Source organism: Alligator mississippiensis, chromosome 10, assembly GCF_030867095.1.
Source record: "Alligator mississippiensis isolate rAllMis1 chromosome 10, rAllMis1, whole genome shotgun sequence".
Lineage (NCBI taxonomy): Eukaryota > Metazoa > Chordata > Crocodylia > Alligatoridae > Alligator > Alligator mississippiensis.
In genome coordinates, this window is record NC_081833.1 from 8,879,332 (window position 1) to 8,894,910 (window position 15,579).

Here is a 15,579-nt window from a genome sequence, read left to right on the forward strand (position 1 = left end):
GATTGCAGCACCCGAGTAGTTCTGGATAACGGGTCCTATTCTGATATCAGGATAACCCCATAGAAATCAATGGAATAGGATGGATGAGACCAAAGGTAGGACCAAACTCTATCTGTACAAACAGATGTGATGTCACTGACACCAATTAAGAGGGTTCAAAGAACAGTAGGGTATAAGATTAATAATCTAAAACGAAACAGAAGAGTATTTGTCACATCCAAACAGCCTTCTGCTTCTATCCAAGACAGTCAGAACCAATCCAATTGTATTATTTTTGTTTCCTGGGAGATCCTTTTTTCTTCCCCGTGTTAGGAGATTGACATCATGAGAATGGAGTTCTCACATCTCGAGCCTGTAGGGAACCGCCTGAGGGAAGTACGAGGTAATCCTGTCTAACCCAGCTGCCAAGTCTTTACATTTATAAAGATGGTCTTCGGCCCCTGGGGGAAACAGAAACTCAGCACAGAAGCTCTGTGGCCAGAGCTGATCTCCTTGGAAAGCGACTTCACAGCCTAGCATGGGCGGGGCAGGGGATGCTTTGAAAAAACACAGGCAAGAAAAAGCCACTGTGATCATCCCCTGTTGTCACTGCATTTTTAATGTCACCTTGGGCTTGATATTTAAAGCGAACCTTCATTTCTTGATGCAGGTTCGATGACCCCGAACATGTAAAGGCGCAGAATGCCCCTCAACCTCAGCTCCCGTGGGAAGGGTCTTCAGAGTGTTTGGCTCATCCCAAGAGATGCTCAGCTAAACATAGCATTGGGCTGAGTTTGGCATTCAGAGGAACGTCAAAGGCCCAGTTCAATCCCCAATGAAACGAGCAGGGTTCATCTTCTAAACAAGAAAGCGTTGAGCATTAAAATCAAAATGCCCCTGTTGAACCGGTTTATTGTTGGCTGCAGCCAGCTAGAAGTTTGACAACCGAAGAAGTTTTCCACAGCTGGTACCCATGGCACACTCCCTAACTGAATGAAGACACGATTTGGGTACTTAACTTGACTCAAGAAAACTCAGTTGATATTAAAAGTGTGGAATACAATGGGACAATTATGGGAATTATGCCCCCATATCCTGTATGTTTGACTACAGGCATGCCCTCACAATGTGCAAGTTGATATGTGAAGAATGCTAAACTCAATACAGAAAAATATTACAGCATTTCATCTCCTGGACGTGAGCTAGTTTCTCCCTTTACAGAATAAAAAAAGGCAATATTATTATCCAAAAGATTTGGATATATGCAGTAAGGAGCTAAGTTACCACGGTTTGGATTAATCAGTAACAGACTTAGACACAATAGCCAGCTGATTGCTACAGCATGTTAAAAGATTTTACATCTCTTTTACTAAAACGTTGTCATAACATCATAAACGAAAAAAAAATTCTATTAGCAAGAGCCCAGCATCAAGCAAAGAATCATGCCCTGTAACAATAATCAAGTCTGATTATTTTTTTTCAGTTTTCCTCCTGTTAAATCAACCTTTTGGATGGTTTATAATACTAATCCCTAGAAACCACTGACCTTCCTGATTGTTATAAGTCAGAATAAGATTTCAGTCGATTGACAGATATGAAAACAGATATCTGGAATGTTTTTTTCCATTACAACATAGCACACAGACCAAGCCATCAAGCAAAGCATTTTATCAGCTCAAAAATGAGAAACAGTATGAATGATTCCAGAAGAAGTACTAATGGCATAACAGACTCATGTTTGTCCAATTCAAAATATATTGGTCTTAATGAGAGCTCAACATTTTAAATCATCTCCCCCCCCCCCCCCCCACTGTTTTAATTTTACAGAAAAGACCTCCTTACTGAATCTAATATTCTGCCCAGGTTTATCTTATCTTTCAAGAGAGGGGGCAGTAGTATTTAAAGAATAAAGTTGTGAATGCACATTATGTCTGGCATAACAACAAAGCAAATAATACATTCTGTAGGACTCGGATGCCACTTTTATTTCAAGGTTACAGTAAGTTGCAATAACATGCAAATCCTCCATTAATAATACAGTGTGAAGGCTGCAAATTGAAAGGCACCCACCCAGTGATATAAAAGTTAGTACTTCCATTGCAAGGTTGATTGATCCAGACACTGCTTGTATGAAAATACATATCTGAGAACTCAAAACTGCAGCTATGCAAAGTAAATGAACTCATCCTAAAGTAAAAATTATGTTTCCATTGCCTCACTTTCGTGGGTTTCCATTTGCAATGCTGAAGTTTCATCCATGTTTCACATATAAACTATATTGTTTCCCTCCCCCACGTGTTCGAACAATAAAAGACAGAAAAGGAAAACTGCATCCAGAAATAAGAGTCCAGAAACACACAACTGTGCTCAATGCCCAGCTCTGCTTTCCAGTCAACAGCCTCTAAACGAATGCAGCTTTTAGACGCACACAGTATTCACTGTGGCACGATGAAGCTGCGCTGGAAATGTTACCACCAGGACCGGTCACAGGCAACTAGGTACCGGCAACTTCTCTGAAAATATTTCACTGCGCGGAGGCAAGACATATTTCGCAAAAGGTATAAATCATACTCCTTCGGCTGCTGTTGCGCACCGAGGACTGGCTCCGTGCAATGGATACAGCTCCAGCCAAGTTTGAGTTATTCAGGCACAAATCAAGTCCCACTTTCTTGATGATCAAAGATTTTTTTTTTCCCCCCCAAGCACAGAAAAAAAAATAAAATAAATAATCCTGGTCTCGGGCTCAGGCCACACAAGAAAAAGTTTCAAAGCAAAAGAGGATTTGGCATCCCAAGGAGGTCTGTATGCGTCCCTTCCACAGCAGCCCCCAGACACGCCACCCCCCAGCCGCTTGAAGCCACCATGCCGAAACACCCCAACGATGGCGGGATGCGGGTCCTCTTGGAGATGACAAGCAGCCCATCTTCCCCGCCTGGGACAGCAGGGCATCCCTGGATATCATGTGACGCCAAGCTGCCTGCCTCGCATGCAGACAAGATGCTTTGTGAGATCTTGGATTGAACTCATTAAACAGTTGGCAAAATTGCTCTTTGCCAGCCTCGAAAGAGCGATTTTCCCAACTCTTGCTCTAATCGTTTTTCTTTTAATGATCTAAAATAACCCAACTCTTGGTCGAATGGATACCCACAGCTCCCCGCAACCACCCAGCCTGCATCCGTCCCCGCTGTGGGAAGGGCAGAGGATGCTCCGGGGCCCGGGGGGGTCTTACCTTGGCACAGCACCGCGGCCAGGCTCAGCAGCAGCGGCCACATCGTGCTGCTCCCCTCGGCGCGCATCCCCGGCCGAGCTCAGGGGCCGGCGGCGGCTGCACGCCCCGGCCGAGGACCCGGCGCCGGGCCGCCTCCTCCGGCCGGGCGCATCTCCCGCGCCCCGGCCCAGGGGATTTAGGAGCTGCGCTAAACTTTCCCGAGCCGCAGCATCGCGGCCAAGGCGGGGCGGCTCCGGCCCCGCATGCACTTCTTGCACTTGGGACCAGGGTACCAGCCACCCCCCGGGGATGCCCCGGGGGATGCTCGGGCCGGCGGGCAGGGATGCGGGGCGGGGGGTACGGGTGCGGGGGGGGGGAAAGCCGCCGGGTCTGGAGGAATAATCAAAGCGGAGGCCAAAGGAAATAAATAGAGAGATGGCTCAGCCCGGCCCCCCCCTGCCCAGCCGCCAATCCCTGCGCGGGGGCTGGAGCGGGGTGGAGCCAGCTCCCCACCCACCCCCTTGCTGCGGGGCACCCCGCTCTCCAGCTCCCCACCCGCCCCCTTGCTGCGGGGCACCCCGCTCTGCAGCTCCCCACCCGCCCCTTGCTGCGGGGCACCCCTCTATGCAGCTCCCCACCCGCCCCCTTGCCGCGGGGCACCCCGCTCTGCAGCTCCCCACCCGCCCCCTTCCTGCGGGGCACCCCGCTATGCAGCTCCCCGCCCGCCCCCTTGCTGCGGGGCACCCCGCTCTGCAGCTCCCCGCCCGCCCCCTTGCTGCGGGGCACCCCTCTATGCAGCTCCCCGCCCTCCCCCTTGCTGCGGGGCACCCCGCTCTGCAGCTCCCCGCCCTCCCCCTTGCTGCGGGGCACCCCTCTATGCAGCTCCCCACCCGCCCCTTGCTGCGGGGCACCCCGCTCTGCAGCTCCCCACCCGCCCCTTGCTGCGGGGCACCCCGCTCTGCAGCTCCCCACCCGCCCCCTTGCTCCTGGAGCAGAGGGGCGCCCCCGGGAGAGCGCGGCTGCTGCACGTGTGTTTGCACCCCCGCTCGCTTTGAGGCCCCCTTGGGACCCGCCCGCCCCTTTAAGCACCCTGTGCTTCCCCACAGCAAAGGAAGGCACCTGAACCCCCTGTAAAAGGACACTTGCCACCTCTCTTATCCCTGCAGGGGGGCAGTTGCTGCCTGTTGCACCCATATTTGACCAGCAGCAGCCACCTGGTAGCAGCATTTTGAGTTGGGCAGTGTCTTATCCTGTCCCTGGTTCCTGTAAAGCTTTCTCCACTCCACCCTCTCTCCTGTGTAGGGGTCCTGCTGTTGCACTTATCCAGCTATCCTTTCTTCTGCACTGTAGCTGTCTGCAGCCTGCTTTTAGCTCCGGCTAAAAACCTTCAGTCAGGTGTGGTGGCAGTAGCTCAGGTGTAGACATCACTGACCGTGAAAGATTGGAGGCACTGTCAAGATGCTGAAGAAAGCTAAATTTTGTTTTATCAAGCTGAATCAGAGAGGGACATTTACCTATCATGACTACAGGACTAATGAGACAATGACCTTTGACTATTTCCCCCCCCCAACTTGTGTTTTTTTTTTTAACTACGCCCAAATACATGTACTCGCACATACGTGCATGCACACAAACACACACATGCATACATTCCCTAGCAAATTAGTGCACATTGCAATAGTTATATTTGGGGGGGTTGTTGATCTTAAATGCAATAATATATAGTGCTGCTCCCTTCCTACCCACTTTATTAGTAAAGCTGCCTTCTCGTTAACTAGAGAAAACCGTGGTGGTGTTGTTGTTGTTGTTGTTGTTGTATGTGATATGCCACATCCTCTGCCCCCTCCTTTCCAAAATCCTAGATCCGCCCGTGTGTCCCGTTGGAGAAGAAGAGGCAGGAGGGCTGCTTGCAATTGTCCTTTCAACATGACAGTCCCCAGTGCTGCAGCGTTAAAAAGGAGTCCATCAAAAACAGAGCTTGACGTGCTACATTTTCCATTTGCTAAAAAGAAGAAAAGCATGATCACCTAGCACCTGTAGCTAAGACAGGCCGCCTGGCGTGACATGCGAGCTTCTAAAATCCTCCCACAGCTTTGGTGGTTAGAGGCATTACCCATTCCAAAGGGATCCCCTCCACCTCCTAAGGGTACATCTTTGCAATCTAAATTAACTTCTAAGGGCATCCACCACAGAAGGGAAAGCAATGCTGACACTGATTGCCAATAACTGCAAAGCTGCTCCAGATTGATCAATGCAAGACTTCCACATAGTTTAAATAGTAATAGTCTGATTTGAGTGTTCAGTAACAAAACCCAGACTGATCCAGCCTGTTTCAAGGGCCAGGTGAAATTGTGCAGCAAAAGGATGGACTATGAAATGATGGAAACCAGATTGTTCTGACTGAGTAAAGCATGCTTCACTTGCATTAAACTTTAGAGGGGATAGTTTGTGATATGCAGCCAAAACTTAGTTGAGCCCAGGCATATCTGTTTAAAAATGAGTTTTGCAGTGTTCTGCTACCAGGGTGGGTGGGGAGCCAGACTGAGTTCAGTAGTGAAAACCAGAACTTGTTTTCCTTAACTTGAGAAATGTTCGCCTTGTGGCCAGACGGTTTTTCTGGGCTCTTTGCACTTTTGCACATGGGCAAATCAGATTCCAGATTTTTTTAGGTACGCTAGTAGCAGCTGAATGTATTCTCCACTTAGACATTGAAGTTTGGATCCAAAAAACCAAGATCTAGGTCCAGATTCACATGGCAAGACCATATCTAAATACATGAAGGTCTGATTTTTAACGTGCCAGAAAAAGGAGCTAGACTTGAACATTCATTTAGGCAGTGTACCAGGCGCCAAAGCTTGGCAGGACCTAAGCTTTTATCCAGACTATTTTGGGTTTGACATGCAACAACCCCCTTGGATAGCAGCAACCACAAAGAGAATATAATACAACGCATCCTCCTCTTCCTCCAAAAAGTGGCACAAAATCATTGGGACAATGACTTAGCAACTAGCATACCTACCCTCCGGTTGCCAAACATTTACAGCATGAGGAATCGTCTTATGGATAAAGCTTTTTAACTCCAACTGGATCATCCAGGACTTAGCAAGAAACATTTCTAGGGATCTAGGGACAAACTCACCCTTGCTGCAATTATTGAAGTCAGCTAATTACACCAAGAAAAAATGAAAGATTTTGGCCCCAGATTTTTCCATTCACACTCAGCGAGTTCATTGGCCTTTCAACTAGGGCAGGTAAAAACAAGAATGTGCTCTCTAGTTAGTCCGGCAATTATACAGTATTGTAGATCTGGAGTTTTAATAATCAAGTTACAATTTCTGGAGAAACGAGACAGTGGGGGAGTAGAGGATCCAGACAAGCCAGATTTAAAATTGAACACCACAACACTTATGAATGTGCTAAACAACTAGGACTGTCATTTAATGAAGTTTCACATAGAAACCAGGCATGGTAAAAACTTGCTCACTCCATATCATCTAGTTTTATGTCTCACCCAGTTCAGGACCATTCTCTCTCGCTCTTCCAGATAAATCTCGACTGATTCTTTATAGGTGTGAAGTCATATTTTCAAGGTTACGTTCCCAGATTGTTTTTAACACTCCTTTGATTTTTCTCTCTCTGTCTTTAAAAGAGCTCTCCGACTTCTACTCCTTCAACAACTCCAATTCATCTTCCAGTGAAAACCTTGTGAACTTCTACAACGCGTGTCCCTTTTCACATGTTCAGATTGATGCTACTTCTGAGCTGAAGCTGATAGGTATTCAACTTGTAACAAAGAAAAAAAAAATCTTTTCCTACTTGGACAGTTGTCATTTTTCCCCTTCTTTAAATCAATTCTAAAATGCAGTTAAAATAAGATTTTTTCCCCCTGCATCAGGCACCTTTCACTGCTAAAACACTATATTCAAATGTAGGCATGACCAAGTGATGGTCCATCATTGTATTCTCTGCCCCATCCCAGTCACACCCCTTTTCACGGGTCTTTTAACATCACCCTTCAGCCATCTCATAGCTTGATGGCTCTCAACCTTTCAGGCTCAAGGTTCCCCTCCAAAACTTCTGTGAACCGAGTGGGACCGAACGGCTTGAAGAACGAAAGAGTTTTGTGACCGGTGTTGGACCCGACACCCAACATGTTGCATCCCTTGGACACGACAGCTGATAGGGCGAAACTGAGGTTACAGAAGGAAAGACTATGTGCAATGAGATGCCCCAAAATGAACCTGCAACCCCAGGAGGACCTTCCCAGAGGGGCTAATACAGACCCGTCAACAGGGCAATGCCTAAACTTCCTGGGCACGCAAACTGGAAGATCAAGAACAAACATGATCAAATGGGGCTACTCTAATAATAGGGACACGTGGGTGCGGTGAAGTGCAACCTATGGAGCACCTGCTCATTTGCCAACTCCTTGGTGAGACCTCACTACAGCAACAAAAAGGAGCCACCGCTTTTCTGAAAAGATACCTAGTTTACAACAAGGACACGAGAAGAAGAAAAAGTGGTACCCGATTTTAAAAATTAATTGCATTTTTATAGAGCTTACATCCTTGAAGAGGGGCTGGTCAGGGGAGTGTCCAGCTAGGGAGGGCATGAGCTTTCCCTTATTGGCTCATCTCCTTACACTTCCCAGGGGCCCAGCACCCAAACCAGCACCAAGTTTAAAACTGGTTTCACTTCCCTACCAACAGGAGAAAGCCACAAATGCAGGCCCTCCACCAATCACTGCAGGGAAGGGGGTGCTGGGCTGGGCTAGGGGTGGGCAGCAGTGGTGCTGGGAGGGGTGGCTATGGGGCTAAGATGAATGTTGAGGTTGCTATTGCCCCTCCAAGTCCTCCCCTAGCACTGCCCCTGGGTATATGCATGGCCTCCAGGCAGTCAGCTCCCTGCAGGTAAGTCTAATGGAGGGGTGGGGGGAAGATGGAGGCCCCCACAGTGAGGGAAGGAAGGAGGGAGTGGGCCCAACCAGGGTGCTGAATGGGATCCCAGGGCCAGGGCAGGGAGCTAGAGAGAGCCACCGGTGGCTCATCCAGGGAGTGCTGGCTGGGGGAAAGAAAAGCCCTGAGCCTACAGTGGGTAGCCTGCATCCACCCTCACTCCACCGGGCTTTGCTCTGGTTGTGGTGGGGGGAGGGAGGAGGAATAGGGAACGGGCAGGAGTGGCAGGCATGTGCCACCTGCCCCCCCCCCCCCAACTGGTGTCCAGCTCCCACTAGGGGGGGAGGAAGCCTCCAATTATGTGTTTGCCCAGAGCCTCAATCAATCTTAATCTACCTCTGCTGGTCTCCCTCATTTGTCTGGGTTTGCAGCTGCCCCAGCACTCCTTAGAAGATGAGCAGAAGTGTTTTGTCCATCTCTCAAACAAGCAGAGTCTGCAAAAGACTCGTATGCGGGGGAAAAAAATCCTTCACTAACTTCAGCGAGACGTTTTGCTTGGGGATGACTTTGGTACTGGACCCTCAGCAGCCTTCCACAGCGGAGCCAGGTATCCCACCTCTGGGTATGTGCGAGGACTGTTGGACAGCACCACCCCAACAATACAACCTCCGTTCCATGCAATGGCATTTGTTACACGTGATGAGAATCGGTGCTGGAAGCTGCCCATGAAGAATGCCTCCATTCATACCAGTTAGTCATGAAAAAACATCTCCCTGTTTTACAAGCAATATGTTATGTTGGCAAGTGCATCTAATCATCTTTGGGTAATTAACACAACTAATTGTGAAGGAAGAACTGCCTGCAGGAAAACACTAGTGAGGATGGAGAAACCTGCCTGGCCTCTCCATAACCCATGGCTACTGTAAAGCTTCAAAGCTGAATAATCTGCTTCCAACAAATTAATAACAAATCCTCCTTACCCTGAGACTTCTTGTTTCATTTTCAGCAAGATATATCAACTGGTAAATCTAATCTGCTTTAGTTAATTAACACTACTAATTGTCTTCACTTTGCTGGTTTGGCTTTGTTAGAAACAGGAGTGCTCCTTTATTGATTCATTTGATTTGATGAGCTAGTGCCACATGGACATCCCCCAAGCAGATGCTTAGTAGCCAACAGGACCAGCAGAAGGACCTTGAACATGCCTTTTCCACACTTCCTCCACCTGCCACCAGCTTTTTACCCTGCTCCCAACTATAGGGCATTTTCCCCAGTGGTGTGGTTGCAGTTTAAGTAATGGGAATGAATACAAGATGTGCTGTGAGCCAACAGCCAACACTTAGGCAGTGGGGATGCTGTGTATGCGGTTTCAAATTTTAATCATAATTGTTCCACTCTTATCTCATGCTCATATCATGTCTGTCATGTCCACTACAGCCTCTCATCATGTACTTGGATCAAATGAAGTCCTTGGGGCAGAGACTTTCCTTTTATTTTAAGAGTGCACAGGTTCCTACCTAGCATGATAGGGCTGTGTACTTGATGATCTCTTGATGCTACCACAACGAAAACAGTGTTAAAGCAGGAAACAATGGAAGGGAATTGCTAATGGAAAGAGTTGCTTTTAAAAAAAAAAATATGTTAAGACCTGTATCTTATTCTCTTTAAAGCTTATGAGAATTAATCCATTTGCTTCAATGAGAGCAGGATCAAGCCCTAAATCTCTGTTCATTTGTTTTAAACCCCGATTCAAATCTCATCTGCTTGATCATCCCCTGATCATTTTCTTTGCTTCATCGTGTCTTTGCTGTATAAGAAAAGGAGATTTGGTTCAAATTGTAGGCCAGACCGGAATAAAAATCTATTTGACAGCTTCTAGTTCTGCTGTCAATGGTAATACCCCTTGGAATGCCTATCTCTTTAATGATCAAAAGCTAACCCTTTAGTGGTGAATAGGATTCCTATCATGCTACTTTATGTTGCTAGGCTTGCTGTCAGTTCACAATAGCTGTGAAAGTAGAGGATGTCAGCCAGAGGTTTTACCCCCGTCTCCATGTTTCCAAAGTAAGCCTTCTAGAAACAGAGCGCATAGTTCTCTTGGCATTTGAAAGTCAACAAAGACGGTTATCACCAGACACCTACCACTGTTGCAATCCATCACTTTAATAGACAAAAGATGTAACCAAGGGCGTTTTTTTTTCTTTAAATTAAATATACACTGGTAAGTTAATCCACTTTCTCCGATGGCAGAGTTTTAAGACCTGCATGGAGTGCAAGAAAAGGCACCGGCAGCACAGCTCAGAGCATGGATTTGAATGGACCACCTCTTGTGAGATGCAACAGCTGACTTGATTGAAAGCTGTGAGTGCTCAGCACCTCGGAGGTGAATAGCTGCACCTTAAATGAAACAACTCATAAGCTTCCTTCTTGACCCTAGCTAGGCTGTCTGGAAAGCAAGTATTACAACTAGCACTTCCCAAATTAAAACAGATTGAATAGTTCAGATTGCTGAAGTACGCTTATTAGTGTTAATATATGACAATGTGCTATTTGACATGTAATCACATTCTGAACAGGGTAATTTTGAAACTGGGTTTTGGGAGATGACAGGAAATGACAACACTGGAGAGGTTACCTTGAAAACAACAAGACATGACTTGAGACAAATTGAAGTGCTACCTTAAAAGCTTTATGAATCACTAACTTTTTGAAGGGGGACAGATATGAAGGTTTGTCTGCTAGACATGGTAACTACTTTGTCTGTGGACAGCTAGCATCATCGTACCATGGCATTTGCTGGTTTTAACATCCAATAAAAAGTGAATTTTTTTTCTTATTATTGTAACACTTCCCCTTCATAAGTGCTGGGATGTTGTTTCTCTCTCACTCAAAAAATGCACGCAGAAAACAAACACAAAATCCCAAGAAATGACATTGAAACCAAGGACAAATATCGAATACCCCTGGATATACCTGGGGTGGGAAAAGCAGGAGAAATGTGCTTATAAATTTGAACCAGAAACTGAATCTAAGTTTTACAAATAGTCTCTAGAAGAGCTGAGCAAAAGCTTGTATCCAAACATCCCAATAGCAATTTATTATTACACACACCCAGTCTCTAAATCTTGTTTCCTACTTTTCAGGTCAAGTCCATTTTGACACTTGGGATATTGCTAACAGGTTTGGTTTTTTATCTGTAGATATTTTATGCACACAGACCAAAATAATGCATGTCATATCCTTGATTGCAAGGATGAAAGCACCATAAGCGTGACAATTTTATCTGAAGGAGGAAAGGGGAACAACTTACAGGCTTTATCCACAAGTGGATTTTTTAATTCACAGGGCCATGAAACCTGGTATTTAATTATTGGATCACATAATAGGGAAATAAGCTAATGTAAAGCTGCTTTCAAGGGCCAGGCCATAACCTGCTTCTAAGTCTCTATAACTTTAGGATCATGCGAATACCACTGGGCACCATGTCATTATGCAACAGAAATAAACTGTATAGGCCAGATTTTTAAAAGGTGTTTAGTTACCTCACTCCCACTGAAATCTGGTAGTAATTATGTGCAAGACTGGGCTCTTATATAAGATGAAGTACCCAAGGAAAAAATAAAAGCCAGCAAGAAGTCCGAGGAGAGACAAAGTGTCGGGGAACAAGACGAACGAGTCGTTCAGAATAGTTGTGTTCTTTCCGAAATGTAGTGTAAACACATATGGCCCCTACTTGTGTTGCATACATTATCAAACCCTAAAACAGTTGTGCATTTTGCTATGCAAATATTATTAAACTGTGATGCAAATAGACTGTTACCATGACAAAAATCCACCGTTTTCACCGTTCCTGTGAACAGTGGAGTTCTAGTGCCCCCTAGTGCTATGGTTATTCTACGTAGCTCAGTTTAAAAAAAAATATGTCCATTTTGCTGGGCAGTACAATATACTTGGTCTTCCAAAATTAAAAGACTTTTGCATTTTCTTGCACTTATTTTATAGAGTGAAGAGCAGAAGCCTTTGGCCCAGAAACAGCAACGTGAACCGAAAAAAACTTCAACAAACGTGTGTTTTCCAATTTTTTTTATATTTCTAAAGGCAGCCAATATTGAAAGCTGCTGTTGGGTTGTTTAAAACTTACCATATAGACTATCATTCATGAAATATGCCAAGAATTGACAGCCTGAGTAACTGAAGTCCTCAATTCTCCCCTGAACAAAAAAACAGCATGGACCTCAGCAGTTGAATTTTACCTCATCACTGGCCTCATTTTGTATGATTTGGTCAGTCTGAAAAGATGACTTCTTGGGGTTAAATACTATTCTCCGAATCTTTTAATCCTTAGCTTCTCTGTGGATACTACTATTATTTCTGTTTTACTAGAGGCTCAGAGAACTTCAACTAAGCCCCACACTTCACCAACAGCTAACACAGACAGTCTGCAACTCGGAAAGCTTGCAATCTCAATCCTTGATCCTGCAATATGTTGTGCACAGTGGTCCCACTCCAGGAAAAACAAAAAACAAAAACCCAAAAAATCAAAACTTGAGCACTTTGCAGTAATGAATGCCAAATGCAGGGCAGAAAGCATTGGGGGAATGAAACAAATGGCAGGTGGAGTTGGGAAGATGAGAGAATCAATCTAGTAGAGGGTAGTATAAAAGCAGAAGTCTTAGTTCACCTTTTGATTCCAAGGAGAAGCAGTTTATAGTATAAAGAGAGTATAGAGAGAGGGTCAGGCTAGTCCCTTAAAGCCTAAAGCCACAACAAAAGACATGCCACATTGCTTGATATTGTTGGAAAGGATGGTCCTCTTGAAAGTGTATCAATTAAATACTATTGTGTAGGGCACAACAATGTTTGCTGCATCTTTTCCTTACTGGGCATGAGCAGTTAACAAATGAATGCTGCTTCCAGAGCTATTTGGCCATCAATAAAGTCTCCTGGTGCCCAGACAAGAATTTCTTTGGAAATAATAGGGTGCTCTTCATCCTGCACTCAAGGCAGGCATGCTTCTAATTGAGCAGTTCCACTGATGAAGAACGAATAATTTATTACAGAGGTTTTAATAAGTAGATAATGGCTTGTTATACATCATTAGATGTCCATCAATAAGTTGCTTATAACCACCTTTAAAAAACACCCGCTAATGAAGTGCGTATTAACTTTATAATGTTCTACTCAAGTATATAACACAAATGCCTTGTAACCCATTTACAACCGTCTTCTGGCAGCACGCAGGCCTTTCCCAGCATGGCAACAATTCAGAAGGGCCCAGAAGCAACACAACATACCAAAATCTTGCTGTTAAATGGTGGGGATTTTGACAAAGAAATTGGTAGCCCCTGCCAGCAGATCTTGTTCGGTTTGCCAGCAAGACGCCATTTGAAAGTCATGGTGTGGCATAACTGGTCGCTGAAAACATCATGGGTTGAGGCAAGCTATAGGAGGGTTTGAGAGATCAAGACTTAAGAGAGGTTAAGTAACCTTTCCATCTTTCCTAGCAATTTGGCTGCAGCATCTTTATGGTAGATATGCAGCAGAGCAAGGTAAGTTAGCTCTGGTAACCTGGGTACAGATGTGGGCCACGCAGGTCCTGGCAGGTGTGGATGGCTTCCTGGAGTGGCTCATTGACCCACCCTGACTGGCTAAACCAACTAAGACTATAGCGCAATATCTGTTAAAAAGTAGCAGAGCATGAAGACAAATGCCCTAAGTGCATGACTATTAGGACCTCAGGTATATCCAGAAAGCTTGCAAAGTAAATTGTTCTAAATCTTGAATTTGAGAAGATGGTCTTAAGTCAGAGACCTATCAAGAATAAAGGTAATAGATAATGTTTCATTGGATGCCTCTTGGGAAACACTCAGCTAGGTAGCAGAAGCATTCATGTACACTAACTTTTACTTTTTCACCTAAGGGACAGGAGTAGCTAATCTTTAACAAGGGCTAAACTGTCAATTAGAGGCTGAAGTTAGAGAGGTACAAAAAACTCATTGCCAAATAAATCTGAATAAAAGTTCTTTATCCCTTTTTTAGTTCTTGTCATGTCATCACTTCACTGAGTTTCCAGTCATCATAGAGACTTCTATGGTAGGAGTGAAGTACTCCTAATTACTTCTATGCTAGGAGTGAATTACTGAAGGTCTCTGTGGAGATGTGTTGGCAGATTTTACATTTCTTGTCCCAGCATGGTCTGGATCCATTCTGTGTGCTTTAATCACACACCATTAGTTATAACATACCATCCTTCCCTGGGACCTATATGGAAAATCCTCAAACAATTGCAGCCCATACTAGAAGACGACCCAGATCTTAAAGAGATATTTCCAGAACCACCCATCCTGGCCTTTAAAAAAAACACCAAACCTCGCCAACCTCATCACCAGAAGCAAAATTGCTATCGCCAAAAGCACACCAAGTGGATCCAGACCATGCCGGGAGAAAAAATGTAAATCCTGCCAACACATCTCCACCACCCCCACAATAACTACATCCCACAACAAAACCATCACCCTTCCTGGATTTTACACCCACACCTCCAGAAATGTAATAGATCTCATCCAATGCACTAAATACCCCGATGGAAAAATACGTAGGAGAAACCAAACAACGACTGCATACCAGAATGAATGCAAACTGAAAATCTATCAAAGACAAGAATACCCAACTCCCCGTGCGTGCATACTTCTCACAAGGTAACCACTCTCTCTCCAATCTCTCAGTTTTAATCCTCCAGGGGAATTTACAAAACACCTTTCGTAGACCAGCCTACGAACTTCACTTCATAAATCTCCTGGATACAAAAAATCATGGACTAAATATAGACATTGGATTTATGGCACATCATAACCTGCCTAACATCTGATAACCCTAGGTAACCTGTCTGAATTTTAGCAGCTACATTCTTCCCTCTGCCCCCCGTTATTTGTGGGGGCTGAGTAAATATTATTGGGGGGGCTGACCCCCTCCCCACCCTCCTGCAGGGCCGTTGTGGGGCCAGCACACACTGGTGCTGTACACAGCTGCAGAGGAGCATGCAGTAGGGGCACTGACCCTAGCACTGCAGCGGCAGGGTGTGGCAGTGATGCTGGGGCAGCGGAGCTGCGTGGTGCTGAGCAGGCACGGGGCGCTGGCCTGGCTGCAAACTGAGCGGTGTCGAGTGCTGCAGGACAGCAGTGCCGTGGTGATGCTGCTGTCACCAGTTGCCACAAAATTAGTTTGTAGGAGCTAAGCCCCATTAGCCCTGGCCTTCCACTGCCTATTTTTCATAGATTCATAGATGTTAGGGTCGGAAGGGACCTCAATAGATCATCAAGTCCGACCCCCTGCATAAGCAGGAAAGAGTGCTGGGTCTAGATGACCCCAGCTAGATACTCATCTAACCTCCTCTTGAAGACCCCCAGGGTAGGGGAGAGCACCACCTCCCTTGGGAGCCTGTTCCAGACCTTGGCCACTCGAACTGTGAAGAAGTTCTTCCTAATGTCCAGTCTAAAT

The 15,579-nt window shown here is 45.7% G+C and overlaps 1 protein-coding gene across 3 annotated transcripts in view; it reads right to left on the minus strand.

Annotated features, from left to right (window-relative positions):
• The window catches only part of TMEM132D (transmembrane protein 132D), a 465,160-nt gene that overhangs the window by 388,733 nt on the left and 60,848 nt on the right, over positions 1-15,579 (minus strand). Inside the window, exon 1 of one of the 3 annotated variants that reach the window (XM_006275063.4) lies at positions 3,209-3,554. The exons of the other annotated variants lie outside the window; for them this stretch is intronic. Within the exon in view, the coding sequence (XP_006275125.4) occupies positions 3,209-3,275 (67 nt within the window). The 5' untranslated portion in view covers positions 3,276-3,554. Of the gene's footprint in view, positions 1-3,208; positions 3,555-15,579 lie in introns of those variants that run through there. 3 annotated transcript variants of the gene reach the window in all.